This window comes from Pan troglodytes, chromosome 11 (assembly GCF_028858775.2).
Source record: "Pan troglodytes isolate AG18354 chromosome 11, NHGRI_mPanTro3-v2.0_pri, whole genome shotgun sequence".
Taxonomy (NCBI): Eukaryota; Metazoa; Chordata; class Mammalia; order Primates; family Hominidae; genus Pan; species Pan troglodytes.
This window is the reverse complement of record NC_072409.2, coordinates 82,677,386-82,696,997: the sequence shown is the minus strand read 5'-3', so window position 1 is coordinate 82,696,997 and position 19,612 is coordinate 82,677,386. Positions and strand designations below refer to the sequence as shown.

At 43.1% G+C, this 19,612-nt stretch overlaps 1 protein-coding gene across 40 annotated transcripts in view; it reads left to right on the top strand.

Moving 5' to 3' along the window:
* NFX1 (nuclear transcription factor, X-box binding 1) overlaps positions 1–19,612 on the top strand; it is an 81,100-nt gene that overhangs the window by 15,900 nt on the left and 45,588 nt on the right. For all 40 annotated transcript variants that reach the window (XR_010148728.1, XR_010148725.1, XR_010148731.1 and 37 more), the window contains exons 5-9: positions 1,030–1,135; positions 4,927–4,998; positions 7,463–7,602; positions 12,557–12,656; positions 12,737–12,954. Coding sequence is in view for 30 of the 40 variants with exons in the window: in XM_054658743.2 (XP_054514718.1) it covers positions 1,030–1,135; positions 4,927–4,998; positions 7,463–7,602; positions 12,557–12,656; positions 12,737–12,954 (636 nt within the window). In the remaining 10 variants the exon portion in view is untranslated. The remainder of the gene's footprint in view (positions 1–1,029; positions 1,136–4,926; positions 4,999–7,462; positions 7,603–12,556; positions 12,657–12,736; positions 12,955–19,612) is intronic.

Sequence of the window (19,612 nt, the reverse complement as noted above, 5' to 3'; positions counted from 1 at the left end):
GAGGTGAGAGCCACTTTGTAGGAAAAATTGACACAACTTGGTGATTAAGTAGAAAGAGGTGTCAGAGATGACTGTAGTTTTTGAGCGTGTGTGACTCTGACAGAGTTGACGTCACTGACAGAAATAGGAAATCCTGAAAAGGGAGGAGTTATAGAGGGAAGATGTGAACTTTGGCTGTGGATAAAGCCAGTTTGAGGTGACTGTGAAACCCCAAGCAAGAATGTTCAGCAGACATTTGGACATATGGGTCTGAAACTGAAGATTCAGGGCAAGAGAGAAAATGTGGATTTGGGGATCAATGGCCTTTAGGTGGATTGCACCTCTCAACATGAATAAAATTTCTGAAAGAGATAGTATAGAGAGAAAAGCAGAGGCCATGGACTGGGGATGGCTGCAATTTAGTGTGCAAATTGCCCAAGTGAGGATGAATTCCTCAAGGGCAAGGAGGAATCCTGTGCCTTCGTTTTACTCTTCCCTGTCTCTGCTGAGTCCATGGAAGATGTGCCATGAAGATTTGCAGTGACATTGATTATAAAATTATAAGGTCTTTTATGCCGACTTTATAGTTCTGGAATAGGTGAGTTCCTGCTACTCGGGATTTATGTCCTTTCCATCTCTTACTGCCTCCCCCCTTTCCCCACGGTGCTCTTCTCTTATTCCCTCTCTCTGATCCTTCCAGCAGCAATTCGCATATCAGTTCAGAAGCCCAGTTATAGACGACTTGTCTTATAGGTATTTATCTTAAATTAAACGTTTCCATTAGTCAAGGTAGTATTTTCATAAGTAAAAGTGACTTTTTATTTATCTTTCCCAGGTAATCCAAGATTTAAGATTTATCATACTCAGTGAAACTTTTTATGAATAGCATTATATTTATCTTTTTATTTTAGGGTATGGGATAATACATTTGTTGAAATAATAAAAACCACACTAAAGTTGCATGCTGCCTAGCTATACTTTACTGTTTCATTAAAGTTGAGAATGTGGTTGAAGTTTGTACCATTGACTCTCTGATCTGATATGTTCTAGGCAAGGTAAAGAATCCTGAGTGGAGCAGAAATGAAATTCCACATAGCTGTGGTGAGGTTTGTAGAAAGAAACAGCCTGGCCAGGACTGCCCACATTCCTGTAACCTGTAAGTTGGAATGCTAATTCCGTTGGGATTGCTGGTGGACATGCTTTGCTGGTGGCTCTAAGTAAACATACCTGGTTAGCATGTAATGGTTTGGGATGAAGGGTGATATGGGACCTCAGTAAATGGTCTCAAATCACCCTGTGCCAGGCACTCTACATCAGTTAACTTGTTGAATCCTTACCACAGCCCAGTAATAGATATTTACCATCTCTGCTTTACAGATGAGGCTGAGAAAGGCCAAGCCTCTTGCCCAGCATCACAGTGGCAGGCCGTGGATGGTGGAGCTAGGGTTTCCAAAGCCAGTGCTGCTTCCATTACATTACACTGCTTGCTTCTAAGAAGAAATGGGACTCATATGTTTTATCCCGCATTGATATCCAGGTCCAAGAGAATGTATGGGAGAACCTTCTGTCTGGGGAAAGACAATTGTTTAGGGTCCCGGTCGGACAGTATTTCCAAGATGTCAGTCTTTTTCTTTCTTTCTTTCTTTCTTTTTTTTTTTGAGACAGGGTCTCGCTTTGTCACCCAGGCTGGAGTGTGAGTGTGGTGGTGTCATCACAGCTCACTGCAACCGCCGCCTCTTGTGCTCAAGCCATCCTCCCACCTCATCCTCCTGAGTAGCTGGGACTACAGGCGTGTGCCACCATGCCTGGCTAATTTTTGTATGTTTTGGTAGAAATGGGGTTTTGCCGTGTTGCCCAGGTTGGTCTCGAACTCCTGGGCTCAAGCAATCTGCTCTCCTCAGCCTCCCAACATGCCAGGATTACTGGTGTGAGCCACCACACCCAGCCATAGGATGTCAGTCTTTTCCCTACAATAAATAGCCAGCTGTAGATTATATCCATAAGCCAGACACGGTGGCTCATGCCTATAATCCCAACACGTTGGGAAGCCAAGGCAGGAGGATTGCTTGAGGCCAGGAGTTCTAGACCAGACTAGGCAACAAAATGAGACCCCGTCTCTACAAAAAAATTTAAAATTAGCCAGGTGTGGTGGCACACACCTGTAGTCCCAGCTACTTGGGAGGCTGAGCAAGGAGGATCATTTGAGTCCAGGAGTTCAAGGCTGCAGTGAGCTGTGATTGCACTATTGCACTCCAGCCTGGGCAACAAAGCAAGACCATGTCTCTAAAAATAATAAATAAATAAATAAGTAGACTGTATGCAGTCAGCTTCTAAATACCAAAAAATGCACAGTAATAGAAAAACAGTTGATCAGTTACAAATACATTTCTACAGGCCTTGACCTCAGACAAAGGTTTAAATCTTAGGTTCAAGTTACTTAAATAGTTATGTAACCTTGGACAAGTTATTAATTTATCTAAGCCTGCATCTGTAAAATAATAATGATAGTAATAATAACACTTATAGGGTTCTATGAAAATTAAATGAATTAGTGCATCTATGCGGCTCGATATAGAGTCTTTCTGGCAAGTGATCAAAAAATGACAATTCTTACTTTTACTACCCAAATCTAAGAGTAAACCAGACATCAGAGTGTTATCTTGGTATTTCTACTGCTTGGAGGAGGGATAATATTGGACCAGGGCCTTGTGATCAAGGCATGGTGGTGGCGCTGGGGAAATGTCAGTGGGGGTAGAGCTATTTTAAACTGGGCTAGACAGCATGGCCTGTGATCTGCTGGGCAGTCAGATACCTCCTTCCCTTTGACTGCTCGCATAGGTCCTTCCTTAGGAAGGACTTAAGCTATTCTTGCCATTAGGTGTCATTTTCAGTAAATTCAGTAATAAGAAGTTAATCCCGGCTGGGCGCGGTGGCTCATGCCTGTAATCCCAGCACTTTGGGAGGCCAAGGCGGGTGGATCACGAGGCCAGGAGATCGAGACCATCCTGGCTAAGACGGTGCAACCCCGTCTCTACTAAAAATATAAAAAATTAGCCGGGTGTGGTGGTGGGCACCTGTAGTCCCACCTACTGGAGAGGCTGAGGCAGGAGAATGGCGTGAACCCGGGAGGCGGAGGTTGCAGTGAGCCGAGATCATGCCACTGCACTCCAGCCTGGGCTACAGAGCAAGACTCCGTCTCAGAGAAAAAAAAAAAAACTTAATCCTCTGCATGGACTATTTTTCCAAAGCCTTCATGACTACCAGAGATCAAAACTGTTGCAGATCAAGTGATCAGCACCATGTCTGAAAGAAAAGAACACCTTAAAACCTGCTCCTGCTCTTTTGTGGCTCTGGAGCTCTCACACTTGACTTGGGAACTTTCTTTTACTTTCAGGACCATAGAAGCCCATTCCCCAGTAGCACTTTTCTGGTCTCCAAGAAAGCTTTGCTTTCTCTCATTTACACTTGTTAGGACTCAAAAGTGACAGAGACAGGGTCTCGCTGTGTTGCCCAGGCTTGAGTGCAGTGGTGCTATCGTAGCTCACTGCACCCTTGAACTCCTGGGCTCAAGCGATCCTCCCACCTCAGCCTCCCAAAGTGCTGAGAGTACAGGCATGAGCCACCATGCCTGGTGTGAACATCAATATTTTTAAAAGCTCTCCAGGCACTTCCAATATATAGCCAGTGTTGTGAACCTCTGGTCTAAAAGTTAAGAAAACCTGAGATTGAGGAGATTGAGTCCAGGCTTCTGAGATATTTGACATAACCTAGAATCACCCACACCTGACAAGCAATGAAAATTGTTTCACCCGAAAGGATTGAGGTATATATAAAATATAACTGTTGAATAATGATACTCATCTTTAAAGAAACATGCTTAAACTTATGTCTCCTATGGGTATTGTCTATCAAAATGAGTCATCTTAGAAGACTAGACACTTGTTCCTGGATTGTTTTCAATGTTTAAACTTTATTTAAGAATTATCAGAGCTTGTTTAGGAGTTTCATAGAAACTAAACATTCCAGCCAGACCACTTTATAAGCACACTAATGTTTTACAGCAAATTCTGTTACCCATCTGATTAATTAGTCTTGGCTCTGATTGGCTTTTGATTCCCAAAGAGTTGTAATTTGCCACCTAGAATATACCCCTCCTACTCCAAAAACAGTTGTCGTAGAAGTTCCCAAAATGTTTTAAGTAGTGGTATTTCTGTACCACTGTGTAATTTGCCAAAGTGTCTGCTTTGAAGAGGGCAGTATATATTTGAATATACAAATTCCGTATTGTAACTTTTTTCTATTGGTCTCTATAATATAGCTCCTAAAATAGCATTTTTCAGAGGGCTAATTCTGACCTATAGCATATCACTCAGCCCAGTTCTTTCCATGACCCCCTTCCCTTTCATTCTCTCCATGTTACTCACTAGCATGCCTCCCCTCATGTCAGCCTTCTTTTCACTGTTCCATTGTTTGCCCAGTGCCTGATTATTACTTCACTAGCTGATAGTATGTCTGTACTTCTTACGGACCAGGTAGATTTGAGTTCTATTACCTTGCTTAGACTCTGATCTTCTACAGGACCCTATTAGCCATTCTGCCTTTTACCTGAGTAGCAAACTATTTTTATCCCCACACACTGCTGTAAGTGGGCCAAGACTGTATTTGAAAATGTCATCTTTGACTCTCAGACCCAAATATAACCAGTATTTTGACTTGGGATTTACTTCTCTGGTTAAATAGTCTGTGGTGATAATGATGTCGATTCTTTGCACATAAAAGTACAGTTGATATCTTTGTTCAAATAGTTTAATCAACTTTAAACAAATACAAAGACATGTCATAGTAGATGTATTTGTTGCCATATTCACAATAAGACCCAGCTGGGACAGCTTTGTTCGGGTTTGGATACATGGCTGTGGTTTATTCAGTGAAACCTTTCTCTTTCAGTCTCTGCCACCCAGGACCCTGCCCACCCTGCCCTGCCTTTATGACAAAAACATGTGAATGTGGACGAACCAGGTAAAGTTAAAATTACACCCTGAAGAAGACCTCAGTTTTCACATGCATGATTGACTTGTGAATTTCTGAAATAAAAGAATAGTAGGTAGATACAAATAAATGGTAGGCATGAATAGTACTTTTTTTTTTTCAGGAGTGAAAGTTTATTAAAAAGCTTTAGAACAGGAAGGAAAGGACAGAAGGAAAGTACAACTTGGAAGAGAGCCAAGTGGGCAACTTGAGAGACCAAATGCGCCACGGATAGTACTTTTCTATAACGAGTAGTTCCCTGTGCTGCCCATGACCCTATTTTGTGATCTTATAAGTGATTAAGAAGTTATATGCACAATGAGATTGTGAGACTACCCATTATTTCGGGTAAAATACCAAAGTGACAAGGATTTTTTTTTTTTTTGAGACGGAGTCTCGGTCTGTCGCCCATGCTGGAGTGCAGTGGTGCGATCTCGGCTCACTGCAACCTCTGCTGCCTGGGTTCAAGCAATTCTCCTGCCTCAGCCTCCCAAGTAGCTGGGATTACAGGCGCCTGCCACCGCACCTGGCTAGTTTTTGTATTTTTAGTAGAGTTGGGATTTCACCATCTTGGCCAGGCTGGTCTTGAACTATTGACTTCGTGATCCACCCGCCTCGGCCTCCCAAAGTGCTGGGATTACAGGCATGAGCCACCGCGCTCGGTCGGCAAGGATTTTTTTTTTAACCTCTCTAGTGGGTGACAGAACCAGGAGTTGAACCCAGGCCTAAGGAGGCTGGGACCAGTTTCCTGTGCCTAGCACAGTATCTGGCATCTAAGAGTCTTTTAATGAATATTGTTGAATGAAGGAATAGGTGACTCCAGAGCCCACCCTTGTTCCATTATAATACAAGGTCTCCTACATCATTAGTACAAGGATTACTGATAGCTGTGGAGTGTCTCTGAGGCCCAGTAAGATCTTAAAATGATTTCTGAACCACAGGATGAGATGAATCATGCAGATTTTCGGTGAGGTGCATTTGTTTAGCCTTTACTGAACTTATGTGGATAGCCATGTGGCCTGAGATTACATGTAAGTGTTTTGACTCAGAAAGGTCAGATCCTGGTTCTGTCACTTACTGGTTGTTGATTCTGGGCAAGTTGCTTGGTCTCACTGAACCTCATTTTTCTTATAAAGTAGAAATAATAGTGTCTACTTCAAGGGGTTACTGTTAGCCATGGTGCTAGGCAGAATGGCAGCATAATAGGCTAGTGTTAGCCATTATGTCAAGTACTGCAAGCTGATCATTTATGTACATAACAGTGACTTTTAAAAACAAAATATGGAGTTGAGATGAGAGTCAGGGATCAAATAAAACTCTTCTTGCAGGAGAGTAGACTCCAAGTGCTTAACCATTACCCTAGAAAGAGACCTGAAGACAATTGTCTAAAAGTACTTTCTGCGGCTAGGCGCAGTGGCTCACGCCTGTAATCCCAGCATTTCGGGAAGCCGAGGTGGGTGGATCACTTGAGGTTAAGAGTTCGAGACCAGCTGGGCCAACATGGTGAAACCCCGTCTTTACTAAAAATACAAAAATTGGCTGGGTGTGGTGACACGTGCCTGTAGCCCCAGCTACTGGGGAGGTTGAGGTAGGAGAATCGCTTGAAACCAGGAGGTGGAGGTTGTAGTGAGCCGAGATGGCACCACTGCACTCCAGCCTGGGCAACAGAGCAAGACTCTGTCTCAAACAACAACAAAAAAGGACTTTCTTATATCCTTCTCTCAGCAAAATCAGGATGTTTATTAGAACAAAACTAGAATTAGCTTATTTCCCTACCCTGAAGCAAAGTCACATATAGTATGTTCTAAGTGCTGGGTCTCAGGATAATGCCATTGTGCTGTTAGTCTGAGTGTGTCAGATCTGGGTACATGATAGCTGTCCTCCCGTCTGTAAAGTACTGTGGAAGCTCCAGGCAGAGCTAGGACCAGAACCCAGATCTTCTAACTCCTCACCCCAGCGTTCTTTCTCCTTAACGCATGCTGCTTCATGGAACTCAGAGATGAAATCACATAAAGCAAATACTCAGGAATAGCCTTCAGTTCCTCACCACTCAGAAAATAGGAAAGAAAGACAGGATGGAAAAGAAAAAGAAAAAGGAGGAGAAAGAAGAAAGAGTGGGCCGGGCGTGGTGGCTCAAGCCTGTAATCCCAACACTTTGGGAGCCTGAGGCAGGAGGATCGCTTAAGCCTAGGAGTTTAAGATTAGTCTGGGCAATATAGTGAGACCCTGTCTCTATTTAAAAAAAAAAAAAAACAGAAGAAGAAAAAGAGTGGAAAAAGGGAGAGTAATTGAGAAAATAAGAATTGGAGGAGGGAGACATAGGAAAAAGTGAGGGAAATGAAGTTAGAGAAAGGCTTAGTGGGTTTTGAGGGGAGAGTTAGGGCCGCAGTGTTAGTTTAGTTGTCCAACAGGAACTTTTACACTGATGCTGTCTTTACATCTATTGTCTTTACAGGCACACAGTTCGCTGTGGTCAGGCTGTCTCAGTCCACTGTTCTAACCCATGTGAGAATATTTTGAACTGTGGTCAGCACCAGTGTGCTGAGCTGTGCCATGGGGGTCAGTGCCAGCCTTGCCAGATCATTTTGAACCAGGGTAAGTGGTGGGCACACCAGCTAGCAATGCTTGTGTTCTTTTCTGGAACCTTATTAATGATTGTCTTCATAAACTTTGATTGGTGTCAGACTTTTAGTCACAAAGACCTTGAGTAGAGAGAACTGGAGATACAATGCTTAGACGGTTTTTATTATTTTACCTGCATACCAGTATAGGTCATTGTCCTATATAATTTTTTTTTTCTTTTTGAGATAAGTCTCACTCTGTCGCCCAGGCTGGAGTGCAGTGGCGTGATCCTAGCTCACTGCAACCTCCACCTCCCAAGTTCAAGCAATTCTCCTGTCTCAGCCTCCCGAGTAGCTGGGATTACAGGTGCCTGCTATCACGCCTTGCTAATTTTTGTGTTTTTAGTAGAGATAGGGTTTCACAATGTTGGCCAGGCTGGTCTTGAACTCCTGACCTCAAGTGATAATGCCTGCCTGGGCCTCCCAAAGTGCTGGGATTACAGGCGTGAGCCACAGTGCCTGGCCTATCTAATTTAAATAGTAGATTTTAAAATGCTGTTTAAAAGTAACTGCTTGAAAAGGACCAGATTATTATGGACCTAGAAAGACCAAAATAATCTTTTTAAAAATGAACTGGCCGGGCATAGTGGCTCATGCCTGTAATCCCAGCACTTTGAGAGGGTGAGGCCGGTGGATCACTCGAGGTCAGCAGATTGAGACCAGCCTGGCCAGCATGGTGAAACCCTGTCTCTACTAAAAATACAAAAATTAACTGGGCGTGGTGGTGGGCGCCTGTAATCCCAGCTATTCGGGAGGCTGAATCAAGAGAATCACTTGAACCTGGGAGGTGGAGGTTGCAGTGAGCAGAGATGGTGCCACTGCACTCTAGCCTGGATGACAGAATGAGGCTCAGTCTAAAATAATAATAATAATAATAAAATGAACATATGTGAAATCTAAGAACATATAAAACTAATTTTTCATAATAAAAATTAGAAAATGGTTGCCTAGTGGTGGAAATTGGGGGAAGGAACACAAATTTTCTGGGTTGATAGAAATGTTTGATATCTTGTTTTGGGTGGTGGTCACACAGATGTATACAATTACCAAAAGATATCCGAAACCAATCAAAACTGAATATGTAAAATATTTGTGTTTATTATATGCTAGCTGTACGTCAATGGGAAAAAAAGTAGAAAGTATCTACATGAATAGAAAAAATTTTTTTAATTGTGAATATAAGTTTATGTTTTTGATGTTTTCAGTTTTTCTCTTCCTCTCCATTACTGCAATCTAGAAATGGAACAGAAGAATCTAATTTTATAGTTGGGGCGTGTTGGCGGGCACCGGTAATCCCAGGTACTTGGAGGCTGAGGCAGGAGAATCGCTTGAACCTGGGAGGCGGAGGTTGCAGTGAGCTAAGATCGTGCCATTGCACTCCAGCCTGGGCAACAAGAGCGGAACTCTGTCTCAAAAAAAAAAAAAAAAAAAAAAAGGAATCTAGTTTTATTTTCTCTTGGTGCAATGCAATTATCCCCTTTTTGCTCTCCAGAGCGAATATTGTCAGTTACCCAGTCGCTGATTAAACAGCCTGAAAGCTCACTGTATTTTTAGGTAGGCTGTTTAGTCATGATACAACTCTAATCGTCCCAGTTTTTTCTTTTATTGAGCCAAAATCTGTTTCCCTGAAATATACTCTCTCCTTCGTCTGCCTTTCTCTACATTTCATGTTCCTCCTGGGTTGTTCAAAATCAGCTGTCATATATTCTTTCCCCAGCGTTTCCTTTCAGGCCTAACAGCTGTGATTGCTTCATTTCTTCCCTGTGAAACGTGCTCAGAGACCACACATCCTCTTAAAAGTGGCTAGATTGGCCTGGGCACGGTAGCTCATGCACTCTGGGAGGCCAGGGCGGGTGGATCACTTGAGCCTAGGAGTTTGAGACCAGCCTGGGCAACATGGCGAAAACCAGTCTCTAACGAAAAAAAAAAAAAAAATTAGCCAGACATGGTGGCATGTATCTGTAGTCCTAGCTACTTGGGAGGCTGAGGTGGAAGGATGGCTTGAGCCCAGGAGGCGGAGGTTGCAGTGAGCCGAGATCATGCTACCGCACTCCAGCCTAGGTGACAGTACCCACCTCTGTCCCAAAAAAAAAAAAAAAAGTGGCCAGATTGTTCACAACAATGCCAGTCTTTTTGTGGGATCCACGAAAACCAGTATTGTTCAAAACTCGGTGTTCTTTGAGTACATTCTTGAGATTTTTCACTGAGACGGAGGACTGATTAAATGTGTCCTGATTATTTTCCAGACTAAAATTTCTGGTCTGTTCTCTGTGGAATAGAACTTCAAGGCTTCCATCACCTATTGTGAATCCTGACCCTGCCTGTGGGTGCTCCCTCCAGTTTTATCCCAGGCTGAAAATGGGATAATATGTTCCAGCCCCTGTTTTTAATAGTCTCTTCAAGAGAATGAAGAGTTGCCTGTGCCCAGTTTAATTATCCATTATTGTCATATGGATCTGTAATTAACAGGAAGTGCAGAAAAGCTCTCTATCCTGGTACTTACCAAGCCTTTTTTTTTTTTTTTGGATCTCGTTCTGTCATCCAGGCCAGAGTGCAGATTCTCCTGCCTCAGCCTCCCAAGTAGCTGGCACTACAGATGCACACCACCATGCCTGGCTTCAGCTGTTTTTAGCTCTTGATTCATATTGGGCTTTTACTCAGCTAAATCACCCAAGTCTTTTTTGTACAAATTTCTATGGATCCCAGTCTCTTCCTCCTTGTTTCTGTTTAGTTGATTTTTCAAACCCAGTTTTGAAGACTTTTTGTTTTTCCACATTAGTTATCTAGCAGAATATTTTGGCCATGTAAATAGTTTATCTTCTTGAATTATAATCTTCTAGGATCCCTTTCAGCCTTATCTAGAGATTAATAAGCATTCTTTTTGGGTCTTTATTCATATGTTGATAAAATACTAAATGGGTTAAGGCTGGCAACAGGGTCCTTTGGTTCCTTAATATTATTTAACCAGCTGTGACTCTACCTAATTCTTCTGTCACCTGCTCATATTTCTGTCTCTTGTGCCTAGGAGAGCTTTTTAGTATTTACTCAGATTTTTTCATCAGGAACTCAATTTTTTTATTGTTACCTGTTCTGACCCTTGATTCTTTTGCTCACAGCTTTCTATTCATTACCTCTGTAAAAAGCGTTTGTTCTGTTTGAGCAGAAACTTAGCAAAGAAAAGCCTACTAGCAAAAGCTTCCAGTTGCCAGGGTTTCTTTACCAGTTCATTGATTCTACAAATATTTATTGTGTTTTCTGAATCTTTATTAATTTATCAAATCAGTCTTTATTAAATGAACAAATGAGTTTTAGAACGGGGGAAAAAATTGCATATAGGCCAGGTGTAGTGGCTCACACCTGTAATCCCAGCACTTTGGGAGGCCAGGATGGGCTGATCACTTGAGCCGAGGAGTTTGAGACCAGCTTGGGCAACATGGCAAAACCCCATCTCTACAAAAAATACAAAAGCTAGCCAGGTGTAGTGGCACGCACCTGTACTCCCAGCTACTTGAGGGGCTGAAGTGAGAACATTGCTTGAGCCCGGGAGTTTGAGGCTGCAGTGAGCTGTGTTCACATGACTGCACTCCAGCCTGGGTGACAAAGTGAGGCCCTGTCTCCAAAAAAAAAAAAAAAAAAAAGAAAGAAAGAAAAGAAAAGAAATTGCACATGCACTTACTGGAAGGTGAAATGTGTATTTTAAAAATAAAGAGTCCTTGAATCTTAAATTCAGCTAATTAAAAAAAAAAAAATCAAGGCAGGCACAGTGGCTCACCTGTAATCCCAGCACTTTGGGAGGTCGAGGCTGCAGTAAGCTGTGTTCACACCACTGTACTCCAGCTGGGCAACAAAGTGAGATCCTGTCTTTAAAAAAAAAAAAAAAAAATCTAGAGTCTTGATTATGGCCAGGCGTGGTGGCTCACGCCTGTAGTCCCAGCCCTTTGGGAGGCTGAGGCAGGTGGATCACCTGAGCTCAGGAGTTCAAGACCAGCCTGGCCAACGTGGTGAAACTCCATCTCTCCTAAAAATACAGAAATTAGCTGGGCGTGGTGGCGGGCCCCTATAATCCCAGCTACTTGGGAGGCTGAGGCAGGAGAATTGCGTGAACCGGGGAGGTGGAGGTTGCAGTGAGCCAAGATCATGCCATTGCACTCCAGCCTGGGCAAGAGTGAGACTGTCTCAAAAAAAAAAAAAAAAAAGAGTCTTCATTATAGTGAAACCTTTTGGTTCTGTTTAATGTACGATTTTATTTTTTGAGTATTATTTTTAATACCTTATTAGAAGGTTTCTATTTTATTTTTATTGTATATGTGATTTTAAAAATGTGATGTTTTTATAATACTGCATTTATTCTGATAATTAGATCTTATACTCTCATGCCAATTTTTAAATTTCTTTTTGGCAACGGGGACCTTTTTACAAGTGTTTTATGTAAAACCTGACATAAAGTATGAAACCTGTGCTTCTTGGGTTGAAGTGAGGATGGGAAATCCAGATGTCAACTCCTCCACCACTACTACCAGCTTAGCTTGTCTATCCCCTGTAACATCACCAGAGGACCCGCAGGAGCCTCACAGTGAATGGTGTTCAACCATGGCCTTATGGACCAGATAGTGTTCTCTTAATTTAGAGGTTGCTTCACTCTGATGCTGTTCTTGGAATGTGCTGCAGAGGCACTATGAGATATTAATAGTTTAACAAGGCTTTTTAAATTTCTTCCTATGGTAAAGCTCTTAGGTGGGTCTTAGAGCTGCTGTATGAACGATACTCATTTCTGCATAGGTCTGATCAGTACTCTATTTGGCCTCCCAGATTACAGGCATGAGCCACTGTGCCGGGCCCGCATTTTGTATTTTCTTATAGATTATTTGTGACGTTTTAAGAACCCATACATGTTACTAACGTTTTGTTTTTGAAATTTTCTCTTCAAGTATGCTATTGCGGCAGCACCTCCCGAGATGTGTTATGTGGAACCGATGTAGGAAAGTCTGATGGATTTGGGGATTTCAGCTGTTTAAAGATATGTGGCAAGTAAGGTTTTACGTTTTCTTCAGTTGAACTAAAGCTGCACTTTATGCAACAATTATGTAATAGTGTGTTATTCTTAACAGGGACTTGAAATGTGGTAACCATACATGTTCGCAAGTGTGCCACCCTCAGCCCTGCCAGCAATGCCCACGGCTCCCCCAGCTGGTGCGCTGTTGCCCCTGTGGCCAAACTCCTCTCAGCCAGTTGCTAGAACTTGGAAGTAGTAGTCGGAAAACATGCATGGACCCTGTGCCTTCATGTGGAAAAGTGTGCGGCAAGCCTCTGCCTTGTGGTTCCTTAGGTAACTAGTAAGCGTAAAGTTGGCTTTAAAAATATTATTGTAAATGGTTGGCAGCAATGAGTGTTTAAGCAATGTAGAAGTAAGTGCCAGTTACAATATCAGAGGTTTCTAAATATTATGATCATATTTATGTAGGTACGTTTTCTTTCCTCCTCAACATATACTTGTGAAAACCCATACATTTGCCCAAATGATCTCTCTGATTCAGGTATTTTATTGTTAACTCTGGACAACTGTGGTGAGTTACTGTTCCATAGGGGTTATGATTTCTCTTAGGAGCCTGTACTATAATGAACACTATATGTATTTATACCAATCCAGGGTTCAGCAAGTGTTGAAAACCCTTTTCACATAATAGGAACATGCTAAAATAATTGTGGGTGAGACAGAGTCTGGTTTGGAGACAGAGTCTCGCTCTGTCGCCCCAGCTCGAGTGCAGTGGTAGGATCTCAGCTCACTGCAGCCTCTGACTCCTGGGCTCAAATGATTCTTGTGTCTCAGCCTCCCAAGTAGCTGGGACTACAGGCGCACACCACCACGCCCGGCTAATTTTTGTATTTTTAATAGAGACAGGGTTTCACCATGTTGACCAGGCTGGTCTCGAACTCCTGGCACCAAGTGATCCAACCGCCTTGGGTTCCCAAAGTGCTGGGATTACAGGTGTAAGCCACTGTACCTGGCCAAAGAACTAAAATTGTAAGTACAATAGAACCTCAGCCATTTAGATCATTCAAGGAATGTCAGCCTCTGTAGCTAAGTTTCCCATCTAGCTGAGGATACGAGGATAGCACCTATTGAACATCATTTTGGATGAATATTTTTCTTTTCTTTTTTTTTTTTTTTTTTTTTTTTTTGAGACAGAGTCTCGCTCTGTTGCCCAGGCTAGAGTGCAGTGGCGTGATTTTGGCTCACTGCAACCTCCACCTCCTGGGTTCAAGCAATTCTCCTGCCTTGGCCTCCCGAGTAGCTGGGATTACAGGCACCTGCAATCATGCCCAGCTAATTTTTTTTTGTATTTTTGTAGAGACGGGGTTTCACCATGTTGGCCAAGCTGGTCTTGAACTCCTGACCTTGGGTGATCTGCCCGCCTTGGCCTCCCAAAGTGCTGGGATTATAGGTGTGAGCCACCATGCCCGGCTGGATGAATATTTTTCTAAAATTTACATTTCATGTTTAAACAGAGTTTACTGAAGGTGTTGTAATTTTTCTCTCATTGACCCAGAGTCATCATTTTTATGAACTCCAGTTACTGTATTACACTGAATGCAGTGGTGCCCTTGGCCTGCTGAGGTTTCTCAGACTGATGCCCCATACCAGTGAGCAGTTTGAATTGTTGTATCTGCTTGTTGAAGCTTTTTGTTGTTTATATTCTTGTCAGTGCTTTTAGTATGCTTGCCTGTCTACTTTTAGTAATTCCCCCTTTCTTTTGATTTGTGGCTTCTGATTACTTGAATATAGAAACCAGAAAAAGCTCATTGGATTTAGATACAAAGTAATACTATACTGAGCCTATCTGACTCAGTCTTTTGGGAATGTATGTCTGCAGTTTTGCAATGACTTGGCAACTTCTCTCCTGAGTGGGTGTTGAAAGGCCATGCATTTAGAAAAAAATGGAAAGTAGGCAACTGAGATTGAATAGGAAAATTATTTCTAAAACTAACCATGTATCTTCTGAGGTAAAGCTAGAATCTTTAGGTTTGGTTTCCATTTCATCAAAAGGAGAGAGTTCACATTTCTTTCAAGTGCCAGCGTGAATCAGTGGGAACACCCTACTTAATCCTTTTTCTCAATCTGACCTTAAAATTGTGTATAGAGGAGAAGTGCTGTCTTCTTGTATTTTAATACACATTCCAGCTGCATTAGGAAAGCCAGTCATCTGTTGGTTCTCTGCTTGCCATGAAAATGTGTCTATGATATGGAGATCAAATGACTAGTAAATCAAATCCCCTTTCGGAAAGCACATGAGTCAGTTTTATAAGAATTTCACATATAATGACCAGAAATCCTACCCTGGCACTCACGTATCCTGTTGGTGATGAGAGAAGAAGGAAATGTGAAATGGGTAATGCAAAGGGACTTGAGCAAGAGAAGGGTAGTAACTGGCAGTAACAGACCTTGGGATGGGACAAGACCAGGTTAAGGGATAAGAGGGTACCTGCTATACCTCAGCAGGTATCATGGAAAACCTTTAAGGAAATAGGCTGAGTTGACTGAGAAGCTCAGAGACAAGCGTGTGGCTAGTGATAACAATGACTGTCAGGTTTGTTCAGACCTAGCTTATCTATAGAAAGCTCGCTTAGGTCTTTTGTATCACACTCAGTAGGAAATTTCCATCCCAGAGACACAGCTTCAGTATAAGAGACTGGATAGAGTTCTACTTTAAAGATGATAGCATGAAGAACTCCCATAGATCTGCTTCCCAGTAAAGCAAACAAAGCTAGGGAAAACTATAAAAAAGCAACCATCAAGGCTGGGCATGGTGGCTCATACCTATAATCTCAGCACTTTGGGGGGCCAAGGTGGGAGAACTGCTTGAGTCCAGGACTTTGAGACCAGCCTGGGCAACATGGCAAGACCCTGTATGTACCAAAAAACATTTTTTATTTACCTGGGTATGGCGGCACGTGCCTGTGGTCCCAGCTACTTGGGAGGCTGAGGCAAAAGGATCATTTGACCCTGGGATGTTGAGGCTGCAGTGAGCCATGAATGCAGCACTGCACTCCAGCTAGGCTGACAGAGTGAGACCCTGTCTCAAAAAAAAAAAAAAAAAAAAAATCAACCATTTAAAGTTTCTGGAGGCTGGGTGCAGTGGTTCACATCTGTAATCCCCCACACTTTGGGATGCTGAGGTGGGCAGATCACTTGAGGTCAGGAGTTCAGGACTAGCCTGGCCAACATGATGAAACCCCGTCTCTACTAAAAATACAAAAATTAGCCAGGCATGGTGGCACATGCCTGTAATCCCAGCTACTCGGGAGGCTGAGGCAGGGGAATCGCTTGAACCTGGGGGGTTCAAGCCATGATCAACTCAGATCACGCCACTGCACTCCAGCCTGGGTGACAGAGTGAGACTCCATCTCGAAAAAAAAAAAAAAAGTCTCTAGAAATTGCCCTAAGAGCATACCTCAAATGAAGACATATTTATTGAACAAAATCTACTAAAACTCTGGTAAACAACAGCAAGAGTCTGTGGCATTGAGCCCTAGCTAGTTCCTTCCTCCTCCCCTCAGCTCAGCTTGACAGATCTCCACTCAGGATAAGTGTGGACAAGAAGATGGGGCTTCTTCTCCCCTCAGCTCCCAGTCAGGTTTACCGTATCTCACTGGGAAGGCCACATTGTCAACATTTCTCTACCCCTCCAACTCCAAGTTGAAGAGGCTGAAATTCTGGTGAGTGCAGCTGAGCAGTTAGGGCTCCCTTTCTCCACCAAGCTCCCACTTACAGAATGGAGGCTTCATCCCATTTGCAGCAGAATACTGGAGCCCTAATCGTCCTCACCCCAGCTCACTCGTAGGGCGGAGGTTCCACTGAGAGAAGCAAGCCAAGAAGGCAAGAGGCTACTATCCTACCCAGCACCCAGAGTAGTGCCTCAGAGACTTTTCCCAGGGCGAGAGACAGTTCATAACAAAAGAGAGCTCCGAGGTACTCTCCAAAGGAACTGACTTTATTTGAAACAGTGTGGGGAAGTACAGGCCTAAGGACACTTTAGAAAATGATAACATACCTTAAAGAACAGTAACTAAACTGTAGGCCATCTAGTTCATCAGAGAGAATCAGGGAAAGGTAGCTAAGAGGAGCCCTCTTCAGGTCAGAACAAATCTCAAAGACTTACAGCAAAGACTATTCCTGCCCAAATTTAATTGGATCAGACTGCTGAGCAATTGATGCCCTGGAACATTGTCAAAAACAATAGAACTGCAATTAATGGATCCTTGAGACTGAGCGTCATCCAAATAAGGCACACAGTTTAACAGAGAGATCGGGAATCAAGACAAAGAGAGCCCTGCTTGAAACGACTGTCATTCCAGGGTCAGTTTGTACCCCTAAGGTTGTGCCATCCAAAGAGTGACACCAGCAGCTACATACTGTAGGGAAAATAGACTTCACTGAAATAGTCTAGCCAAGTCACAAAACAAATAAATAAGCAACCACAACAAAAACAAGCTGTGGAGAGGGGAAGCAGTATCCAGAGTTGCTATATAGCTAAAATGTCTAGTTTCCAAGAAAAAGTATGAAATGTGCAAAGAAACAGGGAAAAAAACAGGCAACAGAAACTGCCTTGTGAGAGTGACCAGATGTCAGATTTAACAAAGACTGTAGGATAATCATAATAAATATGTTCAAAGAACTGGGCCAGGCATGGTGGCTCACGCCTGTAATCCCAGCACTTTGGGAGGCTGAGGCAGGAGGATCACGAGGTCAGGAGTTCAAGACCAGCCTGGCCGACATGGTGAAACCCCATCTCTACTAAAAATACAAAAATTAGCTGGGCATGTTGGTATGTGCCTGTGGTCCCAGCTGCTCCGGCGGCTGAGGCAGGAGAATCACTTGAACCCAGGAGGCAGAGGTTGCAGTGAGCCGCGATTGCGCCACTGCACTACAGCCTGGGCAACAGAGCAAGACTTCATCTCAAAAAAAAAAAAAAAAAAAAACCAAATAAATAAATATCTTCAAAGAATTGAAGGGAAACCATACTTAAAGAGGTAAAGAAAGATGTGAAGATGATGTCTTATCAAATAGAGAATATTGATAAAGAGATAGAAACTAGTTTTAAAAGAGGCCCAAATGGAAATTCTGAAGTTTAAAAGTAGGATAACTGAAATGCAAAATTCATTAGGCTGGGTACCGTGGCTTATGCCTGAATCTCAGTGCTTTGAGAGGTGGAGGCAGGAGAATTGCTTAAGCCCAGGAGTTCAAGACCAGCCTGAGCACGTAGTGAGACCCTATCTCTACAAAAAATTTTAAAAACTTAGGCCAGGCACAGTGGCTCATGCCTGTAATCCCAGCACTTTGGGAGGCTGAGGCAGGCAGATCACTTGGGATCAGGAGTTTGAGATCAGCCTGGCCAACGTGGTGAAATCTCGTCTCTACTAAAAATATAAAAATTAGCTGGGCGTGGCGGCACACGCCTGTAATCCTGGCTATTTGGAAGGCTAAGGCAGGAGAATCGCTTGAACCCAGTAGGCGGAGGTTGCAGTGAGCCGAGATCGCACCACTGTACTCCAGCCTGGACGAGGGAGTAAGACTCCATCTCAAAAATAATAATAATAATTAAATTTAGCTGGGCATGGTGGCACACACCTGTGATCCCAGCTACTCAGGAGGCTGAGTTGGCAAGATTGCTTGAGTCCAAGAGGTTGAGGTTGCAGCAAGCCATGATCATGCCACTGTGCTTCAGGTGGGCAAGAAAGCAAGACCCTTTCTCAAAGGAAGAAGAAAACTTCATTAAAGGGGCTCAATAGTAGATTTGAGCTGGCAGAAGAAACGATCAGTGAACATGAAAATAGATTGAAAGAGATTCGATCAGGCACAGTGGCTCATGCCTGTAATCCCAGCATTTTGGGAGGCTGAGGCAGGCGGATCACGAGGTCAGGAGATCGAGACCATCCTGGCTAACATGGTGAAACCCCGTCTCTACTACATATACAAAAAAAAAATTAGCCAGATGTGGTGGTGGGCACCTGTAGTCCCAGCTACTCGGGAGGCTGAGGCAGGAGAATGGTGTGAACCTGGGAGGCGGAGGTTGCAGTGAGCTGAGATTGTGCCACTGCACTCCAGCCTGGGCGACAGAGTGAGATTCCATCTCAAAAAAAAAAAGAAAGAGATTATATAACCCAACGGACAGAGAGAAAATATAATGAAGAGAAATGAACAAAGCCTCAGAAATGTGGGATACCTTTAACTGTATCAGTGTACATGTAATTGGAATATGAGGAGGAGAGTAGAAAGAAGTGGAAAAATATTTAATGAAATAATAGATAAAAACTTTCAAATGTATTGAAAAACACTACACATCCAGGAAACTCAGTAAACTCCAGGTAGGAAAGAGATCCACATCTAGACACATAATAAAAATGCTAAAAGTTAATGATAAGGAGAAAGTCTTGAAAGCAGCAAGAGAAAAATGATTTATCACATACAAGCGAACCTCTGTAAGCTTAACAGTGGACTTCTCATCAGAAACAATGGAGAACACATCACAACCAGAAGGCAGTAGGATGACATATTCAAAGTGCTGAAAGAAAACTGGCAACTGGCCGGGTGTGGTGGCTCATGCCTGTAATCCCAGCACTTTGAGAGGCCGAGGCGGGTGGATCACGAGGTCAGGATATTGAGACCATCCTGGCTAACACAGTGAAACCCTGTCTCTACTAAAAAATACAAAAAATTAGCCGGGCATGGTGGCGGGCACCTGTAGTCCCAGCTACTCGGGATGCTGAGGCAGGAGAATGGCATGAACCCGGGAGGCGTAGCTTGCAGTGAGCCGAGATTGCGCCACTGCACTCCAGCCTGGGCAACAGAGAGAGACTCTGTCTCAAAAAAAGAAAAAGAAAAAAAGAAAACTGTCAACCAAGAATCTTACATCTCATGAAACTAACTTTAGAAAATGAAGATAAAAACAAAATTTATTGCTAGCAGGCAGACTTGCCTTACAATA